General features: G+C 39.7%; 1 protein-coding gene across 2 annotated transcripts in view; it reads right to left on the bottom strand.

Moving 5' to 3' along the window:
- The window catches only part of RAB11FIP2 (RAB11 family interacting protein 2), a 34,423-nt gene extending 21,916 nt beyond the window's left edge, over window positions 1–12,507 (bottom strand). The window contains exons 1-3 of one of the 2 annotated variants that reach the window (XR_005122713.2): window positions 12,056–12,507; window positions 6,438–6,880; window positions 5,264–5,732 (exon numbers count right to left, since the gene is read on the bottom strand). Coding sequence is in view for 1 of the 2 variants with exons in the window: in XM_037498014.2 (XP_037353911.1) it covers window positions 5,264–5,732; window positions 6,438–6,880; window positions 12,056–12,405 (1,262 nt within the window). In the remaining variant the exon portion in view is untranslated. The remainder of the gene's footprint in view (window positions 1–5,263; window positions 5,733–6,437; window positions 6,881–12,055) is intronic. The other variant, XM_037498014.2, reaches the window with a different exon arrangement.
- Window positions 12,508–20,158: the final 7,651 nt, after the last annotated feature.

Raw genomic sequence — 20,158 nt, 5'->3', positions numbered from 1 at the left:
GCTGATGTTTATTTCAGGACCTATTCACCAAAGATTTTAATTCAGGCTGTGGTGGGCCCCAACAAACTAACATTTTAAAAAATCCCCAGGAGCCCTTGATCAGCACTGGGGACAGTCACTGATCTAGGTGCTGAGGGGCACCCAAAAAAGAAGATTCGATTCAGCAGAACGGTTACGAGGCATATATAGACTTCTTAGGAGGACTAAGACCTAGACACATAAGCATTGTGTAGCCGCTGTGTTCTGAACCAGCAGAAATTCAAAGAAGGGAAACATCATGTTATTAATCAAGAAAAAATAAGAGTGTTCAGTGTCAATGAGAGGAGACTGGGGCTACTCAGAAATAAGTCAAGAGCACACTCCACGGCTGAGCCATGAAATGTGCTTGGCAATGCTTATGAGGGTAAAGAGAAGAGAAGCAGTAGGGAAATTAACTTATCTGGACAGATTGGTGAGGAACAGTAAAAGCTGAAGAATTAAGAAAATACTAGAGTATAAGCCTTGAAAATTAGAAAGAAGGAAAAAAAGCAGAAATAAGAGTCCCCATTTGGTATTGCTAATCAGTAGTTTTTAAATTTCAGGTTTTTTTTTTTTTTTAAGATTCATTTATTTATGCACACAAGAACTAGGATACAGGCAAAAGGTTAGGGGGTGAGAGGATTCACCTGAGACACAGTGGGGAGCAGAATAGGTGGACTGACAGAAATACACTGCTGAGGGGAGCAGCGGGCGAGACAGGAGAGGTCTGCTGCGCCATGTGGGTTGTTCCCTGGCCGGGGATTGAACTCATGCTGCAGAGGCTGTGGACAGCTTCATAATGCTGAGACTTAACCCCTTGCACCTAAAGTTTTGTTTTTCAACTAGGCTGTATTAAACAGAGTAAAAAGTATTATGTATATGGCCCATGTGATCTAAATGTTTAATAGCAATGCTAAGTGCTCATAACTGAATGTAGAAAGTACAGTGACACTAGTTCAATCAGTATTTGTGGTGAGGTGTTCTGCCTCATGCACTCAGAGCAAAGGCTTCTCATGCTTCTCAGGAGTCTCCACTCAGCTAAAAACGAGGTTGGTTCAGTAAACCATTTCTGTATATGGCCAAGTAATAAATATCTTTGGTTTTGCAGGCCATCCAGTCTCAACTCTACCATTATAGCACAAAAGCAGCCATTAACAAATGGATAGGCTGTGTTACAATAAAATATTATTTACAAAAATTGGCAGCAAGCTAAATTAGATCCACAAGCTGAGTTAGCCTGGTCTGGAGGAAGAGAGGCCACACAGGGGGACAGTATGGGAGGCTGTCGCTTTCAGGCCCACACCCGGAAGCGGCGTACACCTCTTCCACTAACTCTTCAGTGAGTCCAAACTTGGTCACATGTCCTCACTTAACTGAAGGCTCTAGCTGTGCATCCTGTTAAATTAAAAAGAAAAGAAAGAAAGAAAAGAAAAAGAAATCTGGATCTGGAAGCCCCTACCCCCACTTCCACTTTGCAGTGGAAAAAGTAGTCTGGTGTTACAGAAAAATTGAAAATGATCTAGAACACATCCATTATGTTTGTTTTGGAAAATTATTTACTGCTGATGTAAAAAAAGCATGACATAATATAACTTGCTAGGTTAACTATACAGCAAATGAGTTAATGATGACGGTAAATTACCTGTGATTTGTAACTGAAAAGAGTAGCAGCAAATTCAAAACACATACAACTCAATACCAAAGTGATCAAATATTTTCCTAACAATTACAACTACAGGGGGGTTGCAGCATGGCAAGGGTTAAACAATATTCTCTTGCCAGAAGCAGGGTCCATAGTATTTATATTCCCCATCCCCAGTGCAGTTTTCTCTGGGTCCTAGCTGAACCCTATTTTTTCACAGGCTGCAGAGGCTGGAACAGCACAGAGCTGGGGCAGTAATGCGATCCACCACTAGGTCTGGCACATAAGGACGGCTGGTAAGGGATCACAACTCTTTCCCTGCTGCATCATAGTGGCAGCACTGCGTGACATCACATAAGGAAGGAACCTGGCTCCCGAAGGACTGTGTGGAGTGGAGCACCACTTCTCCCCATCTCAATAAATTAGACAAGGAGCAATAAATTTTTACGTGACAAGCCACTGAGATCTGAAGCTGTTTATTACAATAGTAACTAATACAGATGTTTTAATAAAGTCCAGAAATGTGCTATTTAGGGTATAAATATTAAATGTTGTAGTTCTTTTTAAAAAAACCCACTTAGATTTTCAATAATCTCTAACTGTACATTAAAAAAATGCACACATTGACCTTTCTGGATCCGTTTTTCAGTCTTCCAGGGAGATCTTCACACTCCACGCTAGGTTTGAAGCAGGAGTCCAATGGGATGAAAGCAGCGTTTTAGGAAACTGGTCTGCTGCACTGGGCTCCTTTACTCAAACAATGTTTTTCTGACCTCCACCACCTAGCCAGCATCAAGCTGGAGACTAAGGGCAGAAAAGTGAATGAAATACCAGCCCCGCCCTCACATTGTTTATGGTCATGGGAGCGTAAAAGGAGACTGGGCCATGAGTGAGTGATGCCAGGACCACAAAAAGTAAGACTTAAGAAAATGCTGCCCAAAAGGGACCTCTCCCTGCAGGCAGAGGAACAGCTCCAAGGAGAGGGATGGGCAAGAGGAAGGAGACTGTGAAGCAGAAAGTGTGGAGAAAAGTGTTTCAGAGAGCCCTGATCTTTGTTGAAGCAACCCACAAAAACCATAACTCGTTTCCTCTACTGGTTTATGAGAGACTATGGGACCTATTCCAAGAACAGAAGCAAAATGCAGTACTTTTTATGATTTACATTTTCTTCAGGTGGACTTCATGCACATTAAAAAATTAAAACTCTTCTAAGAAAGTATTCCTTAGTACTTAGTATTTTTTGGCATAAAGACAATTCTCTAGTTTAATCACACATTCTTCACTCAGAGGGTGATAATCTGGTTCCTGTGCACCTGCAGCCCCAGGTGAGCCAGTTCACGCACAGGCAACAAAATCAGTTCCGCAGCTTACGTTCCGGCCTAGACTTTGCTTAGCATTCTCACAAACACTGGTCCCAAGAGTCCAGGACACACTGTAAAGAGATCTATTTAGCACTACTGGAAGAAAAACAATGCGCAGCACGTGTCCTAGTGATGTGAGTGCATTTTGAACGTGTATTTGGTTTGGCTGTTAATGTCAGAAATCTAAGGTGTCCCATAGAACCAAGGGAGAGAATCGGGAGAGTAGAAACACAGTGTTACAAGACTAGACAGCATCCACTATAGCCTTCCAAATTCACAAGAGAGGGCCGGTTTCCAAAAGTGTGAAGTGTACTCCCTTCCCAGATCTGCTTATATAAAATGCTTCTTTCTTTATGATAAATTAGAACTACCTCTTTACTGCAAATGTCTGACATTTACCACAAAGATGGTCTGATACACAAGAAGGGAGCATAACTTCCCAGGAATGTAAAAGTGTTTCTGTCCTTCTATTTTGTATCTCATGAATATAAAATGGGAGTCTTAAATTTAAAAGCCCATTTTTATACAATCATTACCATATATGTGTGTGTGTGTGTATCTCTCTCTCTCTCTATATATATATATATCATGAAATAGTTCTAATTTTGATAGAGCATTAATATTGAAATTACCCAAAAATAAAGGCTAAATATGGCAAAACACCGCACTCACTACCCACATAAATAACCCACATACAGTGATTAAAGACCTGAAACACTTATTTTTCATATCCTGCCACAATTTAGCAACACCATTTTCCTGCAAGTTTTCTTGCTTTTCTTTGGGTAATTTATATAGTTTAGAGTCAATCTGTAAGTTATCTCAGAAAGTGTAATCTTTGAAAAAAGATCAGTAAAAATAAATAAATTTCTACTTACCTCTGTGACCCAGGGCTTAAAAAACACAAAATGTGAAGTACACTATGTAAAATATCAAAATATTTGAAAATAGTATATCAAAACAATGGACTTTTCAATAAAATATTAACACCACGTGAAAAAAATGTATTTCTTTGGCTAAAGCCATACCAAATACCCACTATAAAACAAAACAAAAAAAAAAAATACACACTTCCCTTTGGAAAATGTAAATGCATGTTTTAACATGTCATTAGGAAATTAGAAGAGGGGGGGAGAGCACAGCTAAAGGGATAATTTGTTAATATAATCTGTTTATAGTGGGGGGAAAAACAAAGCACTGTTTTGAATAAAAGATGACATGACACTATGCAAAATATTAATAGCAGTCACCATTTATGAGTTCCCTGTCGGGGGCCAGACTGCGCACCACGTACTTCATCACTTACCGACACCCAGTCCTATCAAGTAGGTTATTATTTTCCTTGTTTCAAAGATGGATTTGCTGAGGTTTAGAGAGCCAGAAATACTAGGCCAGGATTCCCACGTCAGGTCTGTATACTATTCATTAACGCCTGGAGGAAAAACTTCCGAGTCACAAGGCAAGATTTCTACCATTTTCTTCCGTAATTCCTTGAGAGTCTAAAATATTTACATCTAATTCTTTGCTTGAGGTTTCCTTAATCAACTATCCTACCTTTCACTTCTGCAAAGTCCACAATTTTATTGAAATGCACATAGTTCCAACTTGTACTGGCGGAATAAGAAACATTCCATAGCAAAAAACTCAGATTTTCAAAAATCTAATCTTCATCATGACAGTGATTATGCCTATAAGTCATCATATAGATACTTTTTAAAGCCCTTAAAGTAGCCACAAGTCACTGAATTCCAATAAACTTTCACACAAAGACACTTCACACTTCTAAATAGTCATTTAATAAGGATAGTTATCACCTCCTATAAAAACCACTAATACTGAAGTGAAACTGGTATTTCCTAAAGCAGTCCATAGGCCGCTATTGGTGCACTGGTCTATGAACTAATCCCTGGAAAATCATATCTAGAAACACACCGTATTACCTAAACTTCTGGTTTGAATGAACACCCACTGGTGGATCACTCTCCCCACGTCTCACTGAAAATTATGCTGTTCTCTCTGTTTCTGGCTGGCCTATGTGCAGACTAGGGTAGGGATCAAGAATCTTTTATCCTTCTAAGATCAATTCCAAGGATGCATGCAATGTTGCCAAGCCCCATAATTAATTACAAAAATAAGAACTTTTCCTTTCAAGTAAAATAAAAGGAATTTAGAATAGTCAAGTATTGAAAGGCGCTATCTACTATAGTTTCCAAAATAGCGCAACTGCCGGTGTTAGGCTTACCTTGAAGATGGCATTATATTTGAAGCCCTGAATTTTGTTGTAAACGGGTTAGTTGACTCATAATCAAAATAGCCCTGACGACTTTCATTAAACGCATTAGGCGATTTCAAGTCACATGGGCTATCGGATCCCCCATTGTTAAGTTTATCAGATCTCCGGCTATCTTTTTTTCCAGTCACTCTTTCAAAGAGGCTGACTTTCTCCCTTTTCTCTCTTTTATTTTCTTTTCTTACTTCAATTGGTTTTGAAAATAAATTCATGCTGCTGTCCCATGATTCACTGCTCTCTTCAAATGGATTTTTCTTCCTTGGCAGTGTTGCAAATTTTTGGGGTAATGAAGCAGTCACATTTGTAAATGGGTCGTTTTGTCTTCCAAAAGAAGGTTCACCTTCATCCACACTGCTGTCAGGTTGGTTCATTTTAGAAGTATCAAAGCTTAATGTTCTTCTGTGTGGCGATTTGAGACTTCCTGCAAACAATTTTGTAGTTAGTACATAATCAATGACACATTACATCACACTATTTGACACATTCTGTGTGCATACTGCTGCTTTTAGAATGAGAGCAATTAGCTATTTAAAAGTATTAACCTGTAAAATAATCAAGGAAAACAATCTTAAGGTGCTAAGGTATAGGTGTCTGAAGTATGTAGGCTAATAACAATTAATATAGTGCAAGACAATTAGCAATTTATTCAGCTCATAAAGAATCACATAAGCAACTTATAATAAAACTAGAGCTTCTGCTTTGCGTGATAATGCTATAAATTCTCAAAGATATTTTTTTATCAGCAGCATTAAATTTACTTTCTTACTTCTGAACATAAAAGGTTTTTTTCTAGGAATGTTCTGATGAAATGGAATATTCATTTATGCTTCAGGCTTTCAAAAGAGAAGAAACAGCAGTTAAAAAAAAAAGGCAGCCAAGCCACAAAGAAAGACTGGGACTCGTTTTTATTATCATCTGACAATATAAATACAATTCAGAATGCAGACAAGTTCCACCTTCAATGAGCTTATCATTCTGGAATACAGAAGACAATCAAGAAATAGATGATGACTACATTTAAAAAATACTACCAGGACACAGCAATTTTTATTTCCTACCTTTACATGTCAAACTTCAAGAACTAAAAGAGCACTGACAATACAGCTAGAAAGGACATGTCACTTACCACTTTCTGGAAGTACTCCAAAGGAATCGATCTGGCGTCCCAGAAGATGCGTTTGACCAATGGTGCCAGACTTCAGTTTCTCAGAAGACATGTGGGCCCCCGTTAAATCAGACATTGAATGCGCTGAAGAGAGTCGCTGAGGACCCAAAAGGAAAGGCTTTTTTGGTTTTGATTTCATCTGTATTTCACCACTTGAAAATTCAGTATTGGCATCAGGTATATGAGAACTTGGAATGATTGCCGAAGACGTATCAGAAAATGTTCCATCATTTTTTCTGCCTTTCATCTTATCTTTTAATTTTGCAAAAGGAGATCTTGTTTTGTCCTTCATTGATAAGTCAAACATGCTTGCTGTCATATTGTTCCTCATAAACTGAATATTGACCTTTATCTCACCCCTGTTTTTGGCTCTTTTTCCTTGTTTGGATTCTAATCTAAACCACCTTAAAGAGAAGGAAAAAATGGGTTGTAACATGTAATGATGAGAGGACATTGAGCTTTGTTATACACAAACGGCTACTTAGAGAAAGCTACTACACACCAAGGCAATGCAAGACTGGATCAGAACCTGTCAGCCAGAGCACTCTGGTTTTATTCAATGCTTCATTTACAAAGCTGATTACGATCTCTGCCATGTGACACACACCGAAAGAATAGGTCTTCCACATGTAGGAAAGGTCTTTAGATAATCTTTTCTGTCATGTCTTGAAAATCAACCTCAGAAATTCTTATCAACAGCAACTACTGTATTTCCATCTGGGATAGGTCTTGTAGTGGCCTAACAACATATTTTAACATTAAATATTTCAGAGACGCTGAAAGAATTCATTAACATAATCTATTTTTGAGGTCCAGAAGAAAATGACAAATAATGACCACATTTTAATGAAATAAAAAACATTTAGTCCCTAGTCCAAAATATTTCTTCTGTGAAAAATAATTCAAAGTATTTTATTAATATTGGAGGCTAACACATGTAGTTTTCTAATCATGAAAACTGCAAGAATGTAACTGAGGTTCATATAAAAAGGATCAAAGACGTTTCCTGAATGAAACATGCAAAATCAGTAAAATGCAAGAAGATACACACAGTGATGAATAAAATGCACAAACGCTTCCTATTAGAATCTATCTGCTTCATTGACTGTTGCTACCAGACAATACCAAATAAAAAATATTCAACTGATTTTAGTCATTTCAATGTATGACATGCCCATTTTTAAAAGATGTCTAAGGCAGTAAAGTTTATTTTGGTTTTGTTTACAGTATTTTTTATCCAAGAGAAAGTCTCCAGTTGTCAGTGTGACAAGTGGTCATTCTACAGGACAACAGCCTAAACTGCAAAATCAAGTCTGGAAGAGAGTTTTAACAACATTTTCACATCACTTGACAATAAAGCATACTATTCATTCCTACTGACAGGTTATTGTTTAAAAACAGCTCTAATCAAGCATAGCAAGTTTTCTTAGCTACAGACGACTTCTGATCTAATTTTACATTAGTTATTTCTCTGGCTGTTAACAGGATGTGCCAGAAGCTTTCATTTACTATACACCAAGTAGAAGACGGTGCAAACGTCTTTCCAGGCAGGAGAGAAAACTGGCACATAATCACACACCAGCTACATCCTAGCAGGTAACACAGCGGCAGATATTTTACAAAAAGCATTAACCTAAGACCCTAAACTGAAAAAATTCCCTTACTGAGACAAATGGTGAAATCCAAAGACATGGGAACTAAAAATAGAAGTAACAATAAACTACATGGAATAGTTTATTAAATCTGTAGAGAGATAATATTAAGAGAACTGCTCATAGCCAAACTTATGTAATTATGACACTGGTGACCGAAAGGCTTGGAAATGAAACAAAGTTTCATACCAATTATTTTTAACTCAGTTTTGGAAAACAGTTACTCTCCATGGGGGAGACATGCTTCTGATGGATGGTAACTTCAAAAATTCTCTAATAGCTCAAGCTATACAGAAAATAGGCACATGCACTATGAAAAAATTATCAAACAAAACAAAACCCAAGCACACAGAATCCTATATGCATAACAAATCAAAGCAAATCTTTGGAAAAAATTAAACCAATAGCCAATTAATGGAAGGGGATGAAGATAATCAAAACTCAGAATTTTACAAGTAAAACCAAGTAAATCGTTTACTTTAACAATCTTATTTCATAGATAAGAAAAGTGAAGAACAGAGAATAAGTAAGGTCCCCAAGTCAGATTAAAGTCAATAAGGAAAACATCTCAAGTTGATGGATAACATCTGCATGAAAGTAGTCCTTTCATACTTGATGAAGCACATATGTTAATAAGGCTAAACAAGGCACAACTGGTCACACGTTACAGGACACTATTTCTCAGGAGACATGAGGGCCAAACAGGCAGTGCAGTTTTCTACTACTAGAGTACATACTCCTTGAAGGCAGTTTGCCTTGCAAGAAATAAACATTTATTAAACTTCTATTTCTAGAACTAGAGTCTTAAGACAACCAAGTTACAACTCTATCACCGTGTGTCTAGATGCCACACTATTTTGTTTTTTGGTAGGAACACTAAAGACTTAAGAAAGCTTTAAGGACTAAATGCGAGTCAGTGTGGGAATACAAACTGTAACTAGAGCATTTTTCATTCCTCTTCCCCCAAAGAAAAACTGCAAAGAACTTTAACAAATACACTAATTTAAAATACTGGCATGACGAATAACTTTCATTGCTTTATTTGAAAATGATATGGTAAGGAAGTCTTAATGAGACCATCAAGAATCATTTCAGAGATAGCACTTGTTTTCCCAGGCTTCAAAAAAGATAAAATGAAGACACAGCATTTGAGGCTTAGAGGATTAATGCTGACTTTTTTTCACCTCTGGAGTGCTGGCTTTAAACTGTATATGGCCTCTGTTCAATTTTTAGTGGGCACAGGTCCATGTTCAAAACCACCACACATGTGGGAACTATTCCCAAGCAATTGGTGCTGTGTGGTCAGAAATGGGACAAGATTGGCAGTGAGGGTGCCAGAGGCCAGGACGCAGGTGCACGCAGAGATGCACGCACAGGTCTTAAACGCTGCATGTGTTGGAGTCATACCTAACTCCAGGGACTCTGATGTTATTACTTTTCATGAGCATTTTAAAAAAAAAATCAACATCACCCACTTATGTAGTAAAAAAATCAATAGATATTACATAACAGCACGAACGATTTTACCATTCTATTATTAAACACTGTATTAGTCCCTTAAATCTCCTGCCAGAACCAACCCAGACACCCATTAAAGTGGGAGATACAGAAGTTCTCTTTCCATGCCCCACTCAAAGTGTTCTGGCCTCAGGCCCTTCCCCCCAACTCCCTAGTTAAGGGGGGTCGGGGGTAGGAGGGCGGCATAGACTTTTCATTTCAAGGGACAAACATAGGTAAAATCTTAAGTTTTAGTTGTCACACTTCTTCACCTGTCGTGACACAACTGGAAAACAAGCTGTAAATACTTGTCCTCGGTGTCAAAAGTAAAAAGAGTCACACCCAGAAGTTTCCTGGGACTCCGAAATCAGCTGGCAGCCTTCCTCGCCCATACCAGTTTTCTACAAAGCACTTGGGAATATGCTGACAAGGTGCAGCTCTGTGCAGAATATTAAATATCTTTCTTGCAATACACCGGTGGCTCAAGTCTGTCTCTTAAAGTACCACATGTACAGCTGTGCTGGAAAAGGAAACTATTAAATATATTAAAAAACCAGAAATATTACCAATAAAGCTATCTCATCAACTATGTGGTCCCCATTTATCCACAAAGAAGAAATGTTATGGATTTAATAACATTGGAAAATCACTTTAAATGCAATAACATCACCAGTCCTGTTGATAATATTTAAAAGCATTCCCCCCCAAAAAAAAGGTTTAATCAATTGTACATAGTAGCCAATAGAGACTTTCAGTAGGGAACGTACAGTATTAGCATGTTGCTTAAAGCCAAATTTATTGCAAGTGTGATGCTGCCAAAGACATGGAGTGAAACAAAAACAAACTTTACAAGCTGACTTCATCCTTAGAATCTTCGGGGTCACACTGGGGCCTACTTGCACTCAAAAAGTTTATATTTCAGAGGCCTGGAAATATCATCCACTCACATTAAACGTACTGCAGATGCAGTATGAAAATTTGAAGTTACAATATACTTCAAAGTTTACATTTAAAACACTGTAAGTATTACACAGTGTTATCCAAAATTGGCAATTTCAAATAAAATATTTGGTAATTACCAATTTCTTACTGTAAATTTTGCTGAAGAACTCCTCAGAGGAAACCAAATGTCACTTTGTAAGTACCAAACAGTTCTATTAAAATGATTGATATATATTTAACTTTGCACTTTTTTAAACCTTTTTCTCCTGTTTCATAAATATTTACATTTCCTCAATTAGCTTAAGTATTTACTATTTCTCCCCTTGCAGTCCTAGTATTTATCTCGCTACTCTTTTATCTTACATATATTAAATCTCAGGTAAAGACCTCATGAAAAAAAACCTATAAAAACAAAAACTCCAAGAGAAGTTTGTAGGAAGATATATAGAAAAGAAATTAACATTAAAGGCACTGCAGAGACTGTATGAAATTTGAAGTTACAATACACTTCAAAGTTTACGAAGTTTATAAAGTCAACTTATATTTTCTCTCATTTTTCCCATCAATTTCAGACTAGAAATAACGTTAAGTTTAAAGAAGTGAGAACATAGTATTTTTCAGCTCTGAAAACACACTCTTTCTCAACTTAAGACATAATGATCGAGTGTTAATTTACATCATGATTTTTTAAATTAGAATGTATCTATCCTAAGCATGAAAGTCATTGCAAAGGTTATATTTCTGCCGGAAATGTCATGAAATCATTTCATCACAGGAGTTTAATTGTTGTCTCTAACAACATTATGTATGGTCTAAACACACTGGTTTTGCAGAACCACTTTGAAATAATACACTGGCTCTAATACATTGGATACCCAAAGGAAAAAGTCAGTGTGTTCAAGGTTGCGGATGTTTGTACATACTTTTAAAACTTTTACACTCCTCAAGATGTACTGCCCTGAAAAAAAATGGTTGAGCTACCCTACACCCAAATTGCGTTGGTAATGCTGAAATGACACAGTGAGTTCTAAATTTGGAAATTTATCTTTGGACAGCTTCAGAGTTCAACACACATATACATGTACATGTGACATCGTGGGAGATTTACTTTTCTGGAAAGGGATCATGCTTAAAGATGGTACCAATTTACATGTATGTTATTTTGTGTGGTCAGCACTGTGATCTTGCCCTCACAGTAGGCAAAGAATGTTCATTTATGTAAAATTCAGTGCCAAATACTCAGTTATTTAACGAGTTTACCTCAAACAGAAATGAGAGAATAATGGATCACTAATGACTGCAGTTAAAAATGTTGCTTCCCAAGGGCTATTTTTACTTCAGATTCATGCAAAGATGGTGCTTAAAACTGGGTCACCTTTCAGTCCAAAAACCAATGCCCCAGGTGTACAATTATTCCCAAGAACAGAAAAACCCATAAATAAGCTATAGTTCAGTGCCCCCAAATTCGAAAGAAACGACGTAACTTACTCTGTTTTCCTTCTTTGTTTGTCCTCAAAGATGTCATTGAGGTTGATTGCCACCTGCCCTAAAAACTTATCCAGGCCCACCAGGGACCTGTGCATCACTATGAGGAAAAGAATGTATTTCTCTGGGTTGCCCTGCATGAGCAATCCAGGCAGCTCAAAAGAGGCCTCTTCCTTCCAGACAGGCTCAAGGGTTTTCTCGGCCACCGAGGTGGAGTACTTTTCCTTGCCCAGCTGAATGATAGTGTACGTGTCATTGGTGCCACTTTTGCCTTTTGCCCTAAGATCTTTGGCTTGGAGCACAGTGACCTGGACGTGGGTCGGGAACCACTTTTGGGCTTGCTCGGACAGCATCTTTCCGCCCCTGTCTCTGCCCCCAGCTCACCCGCGCAGGCGGAGCCCCTCGGGGGGCGGGGGGGTGCCGGGGGGCCGGGAGCCCAGAGCCTCAATCCTGCATCCTAGGGGCGCCCCACGGCCCGGCGCGCTCGCAGCGGCCCGACCTCCCCGGGACCAGGTCAACACGCCCCCCCGGCGCCGCCGGGCGGCACGGCCGACTGGGGGTCGCCCTCCTCCGGGGCCGCGCGGGGGCCCACCATCCCCGGCCGCGCCGTCCAGGCCTCCGGCGGCCTCCACGCCCGGCCCTCGGGGGCGGCTCCGGGCCGCGGGCAGGTGAGGCCTGGGCGGCCGGGCCCCGGGGAGGGCGGCGGAGGCGGGGGGCGCCCCCGGCCCGGCGGACTCGAGCTCGCGCGCCCCGATCCGCCGCCCCGGCCTCCCGCCGCCTCCGCCGCGCCCCCGCTTCCCCGCGCGGGCCCGGCCGGCTCCTCCTCCGACCCCGGTAATACGAACCGCCGGCGGCCCGCGCGGCCTCGCTCCCTCTCGCAACCTCTCCCTCCGCCTCCGCCTCCGCCCCTCGCCGCGCTCCTCCTCCCGGGCGGGCGGGGCGGGGCGGGGCGGGCCTGGGGTGCGGCGGGGCGGGGGGCGGGGGGTGCGGGGCGCGGGCCCGGTCTCGCCCGCCGGCGGCCCCTAGCACCGGGCGGGCGGCGGCGGCGGCACTTCCGGGTTGGCCGCCTCCATGTTGCGCGCCGAGGGGCGGGGCCGGGCGGGGCCGCGGGGTCAGAGGTCAGCGCCTCCCCGGTTGCCGAGGCGACTGGGGGCGCGCGGCCGGGGCGCAGCCGCCGGAGCTCCCCGCGCTGGGTGGGGGGCCGTGGGCTCCCGGGGCGTTTTGCGCCGGCCGCTCGCGCCTGATCCCGCGCTGGGGACGCGGGGCCTGCGCCGCGCGGGGGCTCGGGAGAGCTGGGGCCGCCCTGAGAGGAGCCAGCCCGGGCCCGGGCCCGCGCCCTCTCGGTCTTTGGAAGCTGTGTTGCTGCAGCCCGACGCCCGGCGCCTGCTCCGGTCGGGCGTTCCACAAATGGTGGTGGAAGGAGTTAGGCCTCCTCGTTGACAGAAAACACTTTTCCCTAATCCCGTAGCCACTCTGCTCCTTCCCCCCTCAAACCCCCCAACCTGTCCCCCAACCCCCCACCCCCGCCTCCCCCAGCAAGCGATGGAAGGAAGCCGAGATAAGAATCCAAAACGTACCAAGATTGATGGAGATCGCGGAGGCGCTGGCCTGGAGTCAGAAGGCCTGGTTCAGAGTCTGCCACCTTCAGTCTGTCACTCTGGTCAAGCCATGTCCCCTCTGGGAGCCTCAGCTTCTTCAGGATAGAACACATCCCCACCGTGTCTGAGGCCCCATGCCACCCAGGGCCACTCACACCTGGGGGACTGCCCAACTTCGGAAGCCAGGAAGGCAGCTCCCCGCCAGCCCTGCTCTTGTTCCTTGGACTGAAGCCACATAAGCTACTTCGCCAGGTGCGAAGGACAGTGCCTCACCTGAAGCTAAGAGAAGGTCTGATGGCCACCAGCACTGTTAGAATGGAAAGTCTTGGGAGAAGAAAATGGGATATGCAAATATGCTCTTTCCCAGACTAGGCTAATCTAGCAGGGAAAGTATGGGGAATGGCTGATGAAATGGGAGCCTTGCTTAATGCCTGCTTCTGCCAGAAATTCGGTACAGAGCTGGCAATGGGCACTTAGTTTCCTGAGACAAGGAGCTGAAATTTGGGGAGCCTCGATTGCCTTCTCCAGATATTGTACAGAAAATAGCTTTGTCCCCTCTATTTCTCAATAACAAGAAACATGGGTATCCTACCTTTATTGTGTTTATTTTGTTCATATCTTATCTCCCTAACGAAGTTCTACGCTCTTTGGATTTTCTTACAGACCAGGGGCCATGCCTTCACCGTGCTGGGCATGCACCAGGCACTCAATTTATTGAAGGACTTAATGCCTTTAGTCCCTTTTCAAGACTAATTTTGAGAGTAAAATAACTAGAGAGGTGCATACACTTCTCCAACTTCAAATAGCCATAAAAATGTAAGGTGTTGTGTTTGTTATATGCAGGCAAGATTTAAACCTTTCCATTTGAGGGGGATATTATGTTCTCCTTGTTTTCTAAGTGCCCCTCTGTTTGCAGAATATTAGCTGCAGTAATTAAAACTCTAAGAAACAAGGGCCTTATTGTTAAATACTTTTTGAAAGGAGGTATGTGAGTGTCCAATATATTTAGGTTAGAAGAGCAAGTAGAAAATGGAAAAACCTTCATGGGGTGGGAATAACATTGTACGTTATTTTACTCTTGTGGCAGGAAGACACTTCTCTGAATCTATGGGACAGCACCAGAAACCTTAAAAAACATCCAGATTCCAGCACAATCTTTCAGGATCCAGTTGACACTAAGATTTGCTTTCATTTATTGGAAATTCCAAATTTTGACATGAGTGCTAAGTGAAGTAGGCACTCCCAAAAGAGACATTACGTTAATTTACCACTAAACTCTTCAGAGTACCAAACAACAGATGAATCTTGTGTGATCATGAGCTAGATACCATGTGGAAGGAAAAGCTCTAGTATTAAGTCATTCTAATGAAAGTTTACTATAAAATGTAAGAAACCAAAATTAAAAAAAGAAGCAGAATGTTCCATCTCTAAGAAATAGTGTACAAAAATGTCTTATGTGAGAAACAGAAGAAAATCCTACTGTGTACCTGACATCTGGATCCCAGAGTGGGCAGTTGTCAACTCTAGAGAAAAATATTCTTAGGAATCTTTTTCTTATATCCAGAAAGGGGAGACCAGCTATGGTCAGGGGGGATTTGATTCTTAGGAATTTTTAGAGTGTATTGGAACAGTGTTGGAATGTCAACCAGAATCTCCAGAGAGAAATAATATGACACCTGAAACTTATAAAAAATGGCATCATGAAAAAAAAAAACTAAGTTTGGAATTTTATAGATTGCATTTTGAAAAGTCTCTATGTCTCTATTAAAGTTTATAATAAAATAAACAATAGGCAATTAATTATAATAGTGGGTATGTGTTTCTAAAGAGCTTAAATTGTTTGGTAAGCTTTATTGGTGATTATAAACTTGTTTACAAGTATCATTTCACTCATCTCTGAAATATAGCCATCTCAAGGGTGGAAGCCATGTCAGCAGTAGCTCACAGCAACATCATAACACACTCCGACACAATTCTGAGAATCCTCTAAAGACAAGTGCTGAACAAATGGAATTACTAACATCTCTTCCTCTACCAACTAAATTTCTTTTGAGTTTTCCCAAAACCTAGCTAGACCAAAATTGTTTAGTTTTACAATCTGGCAAGATCAGAAGTTATGATTTAGTGTTTATGAGAATAAGAAAATAGCATACATATTTTTGCTCCAACCAAATAAACACACAAACAACAACAAAAATAAACTAAATAGAATACAAAATTGAATTATAAAAATCATTTCCTAAAAGAAAGTGTTTTCCTTTTTGGATTGTTTATATTAAGATAGTGGAAACTTGGATCAAATATATGGTTGAATCATTGCGAAAAGACTGAAAATTGCTTAAAATTTGGAGTCAGATTGCTTCTGCAAAAATGTCTATTGCCTTACAGTTTTAAAACATTCCTTTTACAAACTTAAAAATATACATGAACAATAATTTTAAAAGGAAAGGCTTGAATGAAAAGGATATCCCAGAATTGAAGGGAATCACTTTTATGTTCTATCTTATGACTAGTGATATATCCAGAATATTTCTTGATTTAAACCATTACAATGCATGCTGCAATCAATAAGAATGATTTGACCAGAGAGTAAAAATAGTCAATATTTGTTGTCTAGTTGTGGTGGATTTCACAGATGAAAATATTTACTAATTACTGCACCTATTAAAGTGTCCTAAGGAGATCACTCTAATCATAGCATTGTGAAAGATTTTTTTTTTCCTCTCTCTTTGGGCATCAACATTTCTAAAAAAAACTCAGCTTGCAAATCATTGTAAGACAATAGATTCCATGCTCTTAGTATTTAAATAGCTTACTGGGTCAAGAGTATGACTACACTGGTATATATTATGTAACAGATATAATTTTCTAGATGGAGGTTCAGAGACATAAGGATAAGAAGCTTTTCCGAAGTATTATCACACACACACACATATGCTTCAGTTATGTAAATAACTCAAATGTGTATAAGATTTGTACACATATACATATGACCAAATTCCAGAATTATATTGGAAGGGTGTCTGTGTGTGTGTATACATATACATACATAGGTTAAAGTACATAACCCATCCAAAAATAATAAAACATATTTGTTAAGTTGATTTGAATGTATAATCACAAGAAAACAGCAGTGTTTGGGAGGTTTTGGATATTGCCTTCATCACTGGGCTGATAAATTTGTTTTCTGGCATTGGCAGTGTATGGTCTGTGTGTGTGACTGGGAGAAACAACATGTGTCTCTGTAGTATAGAAGGCTGGGTCTTAACTCCAAGTGTGCTTTTCACTAGCTACATTTCTCTAGGGAAGAAATTTTTCTTCTTTGAACCTCTGTTTCTTCATCTGTAAAATGAGAGTCTATAATAGGAACCATTAAAGCATTCCCTAACATTTAATAATTCTAAGTAGTTATCCACAGCAAAAAGAGGCAAATTGTGCTATAATTATCTCATTGAATTTGGTCACTATATTAAAACAGATTCCCTTTTTATGTAATTTATTAATGAAAGACCATTTAAGAGAAAAAAAATCTTCAAGATGTCCTGAAATCCCTCTCTCCCAAATGAAAATGATCATCCCAGAAAGGAAGTGTATATAACTCCTACTAGTGGACTCTGCACGAGGAAATTGACACTAACAGCTCAAGATTAGGAAGAAATTACTTATTAGCACAAGTGTTTTGAAAAGCCTTAAACTTTTCACTTGTAGTAATAAGCATAACTCTTATTCATATTATTTGTTGCTTCTTCAAACTCTGAAGGCATGCTAGGGAGGATAAGAATTTATAGAGCAGAATACATATTTGCACTTAAGAATGTTCTGGTGGATGCCTTTTAATTTCTCCTTGGTGGTATTATGCCATTGTGTCATGCCATTGTTGTTCCCTCAATAAAGACAACCTATGTTCATGCATAGAACCTGAATTGATTAACTGCTCCTCGGTTTTGGGTCAGATGAGTAAGTTCATTTGATTTTTTCTCCTTCCGAAGGAACCTTAAATCGTTTCCAATGTTGCATTCTCATCAGCATTGCCTCCAAGATCTCCAGGTCAATCTCCTCTGCACATGTGCAGGACATTTGAGGGGGGGGGGGAATAATCATGCCTCTTTTTGACAACAGCAATGAAATTATTTGAAGCTTGTGAATGATAGGAAAAATCTTGGGCTAACAAATCAGAAGACCTGAGTTCTTATCCTGACTTGAATTGTTGAAAACCTGGCAAATCATAGTCTTTTTGGGTTTCTGAGTTTCCTTCTACCTTCAGAATTCTCAAAGTCTTTTATATCTATAACATATAACATATATTATGTGTGTAATGAACATAATGGTATACTATACTAATTTATATTATACTAATATAAATTATACTAATTTATATTATACTAATATAGTATTTATATACTAATATACTATATTATACTAATTATACTAATTTATATTATAAAATAAATATAATAGATAACACTGAATAAAAGATGATAATATATATTTAACATGATTTATATTGAAATATATATAAAGTGAACAATTTTATATTTATACAATTACTGAAAAGCAGAGATTTTGTCATTGGAAGATTTGCAAATACTTAGGTTATTATCTTTAAGTGCCATTGTCTCAGCATCGTGAGTCTTCCTGGAATCTTCCAGAACTTTGCTACTTGTGTGGATTTATGTAACAGTTAACCAAGATTGAACAATTTTGATTATAGCTGAAAGAAATGTTTATCAGTGTTACATAAATTTGTCATCCTTATTCTTTGTTAACAACTTAATATTTTTTCATGTTCAGTTAAAAACCCAAGATGGAAATTTTTTTTAACATATAATGAGGGATAGAATGACAATATTTCTGGAAGTAATATATATGTTTATTTAAGAGCATCAAGTGGTGGCAGCACACTTGGTGGCTGCGTCTTTTCCCTACATAAGTTCTTGCTTCCACCCCTCTCCCTCAGGCCTACTTATGTAATCTTTGCTAAATAAAGGAAAGGACTGCTAAAGTGCATGTTCAAAATAAAGGCCAGAGGGAGAAATGGCATTTTGAGGCATAAGCCCAGCTCTTGTTCCACGGCCAGATTTTAAGCATTTTTTTCTAGCAGTTTCCCACTAGTCTTAACAATGTTTTAGTCCATCTGAATATTGGATAATAAAACTACTTTAGCCTTAGAACTGGGTGCTTATATTTTACACATCTGAATTAGATAGCCTTGAAGGCATTTATAGGTTTTGATATAGGGAGGACTATTGCAAATCTGTATTATAACTATTTTATAGTTATTAGAATACTCACTGATGAGCTACAGAGCCAAACTTAACCACAGGACATAGCTTGACAACATAAACTTAAAGAAATACCTGCTTCCAAGAACATAAGTAGCATATTGCAGCATTAAGATAAGAGATGTCTCTGGATAAGCCAACTAATGGCGTGTGTATGACCTTGAGCAACGTAAATTCTTCCTTGATAAAATAGCACTTTGTCAATGTCTTCTGTCTCCAAGTTTGTACCTCAGGTTATCCAGAATGGTTTCCCAGTGATCAACAGTGTTTCACTCTGGCTGTTGAAGCAACTGCAAGTGTGATGTTGGGCAAATCTCATAAATTCTCTAATTTTCACTTTGTTCATCTGAAAAATAGACTGAATGGAAGATTACATGAGGGGTCAGGGGAAGTTCTGGGGCGGAAGGCAGTGTTCAAAGGTATTTCTTGTTGTTGGGTTGATGGTGCAATTCCACTTCTATGTTTCCTCACACTCTTTTCCTCATGCCTCAAGGCAAAAAGGCTAGACTGCACATTTCTTCTGATTGTTTCTCCCCAAGGATCTGGGGTGCAGCAGGGCATTCTCTCTCCAGCAGGGGAGAGCCAGCAAAAGGAGAGACTCTGAACAATTTTTGTTTCAAGTCAAACTCAACATTATTAGACATTTTTCTAAACAATAATAAAAGTGAAAATAACCCCTTAGTAGAATTTCAACCCTTTTTTATAAATTTTAAGATTTATTTATTTATTTATTTATTTATTTATTTATACAAGCACTGGGTACAGTCAGAAGTGTGGGAGGGTAAGAGAATTCACCAAAGCCAGAGGGGAGAGCAGAGCAGGCAGACTGATGACGTACACTGCTGAGGGGAGCAGCGGGCAGCAGGAAAGGTCTGCGCGCCATGTGGGACCCTCGCTGGGCAGCCGGGGATCAAACCGGTGCTGCAGAGGTTGCGGGCAGCTTCGCAACCCAGTGCTCAACTGCTGCGCCACCGGGGAGGCCCCCGTTTTTTTTAATTTTAATAATGACTTTTTAAGAGATAATTTAACAACTTTATAATAATTAGCTTCTTGAATGTTACTGAAAAATGACTCTAAATTATGTACCTTTCATTGCTAAAGGAAGCTGAATTAGAAACTTAATGGATTGTATCTCAATAATATTTCAAGATATTGGATTTTCACTTAGCAGAGAATCATGATGAATTCAACAACAAACTAGGACATTCTCTGGTACAATTCATAAT

The sequence above is a fragment of the Talpa occidentalis genome, unplaced genomic scaffold (assembly GCF_014898055.3).
Source record: "Talpa occidentalis isolate TD23 unplaced genomic scaffold, MPIMG_talOcc4v2.1 talOcc4.8, whole genome shotgun sequence".
In the NCBI taxonomy this organism is placed as follows: Eukaryota; Metazoa; Chordata; class Mammalia; order Eulipotyphla; family Talpidae; genus Talpa; species Talpa occidentalis.
Note: the sequence above shows the minus strand (reverse complement) of the source record. Positions and strands in the feature narration are given on the sequence as shown.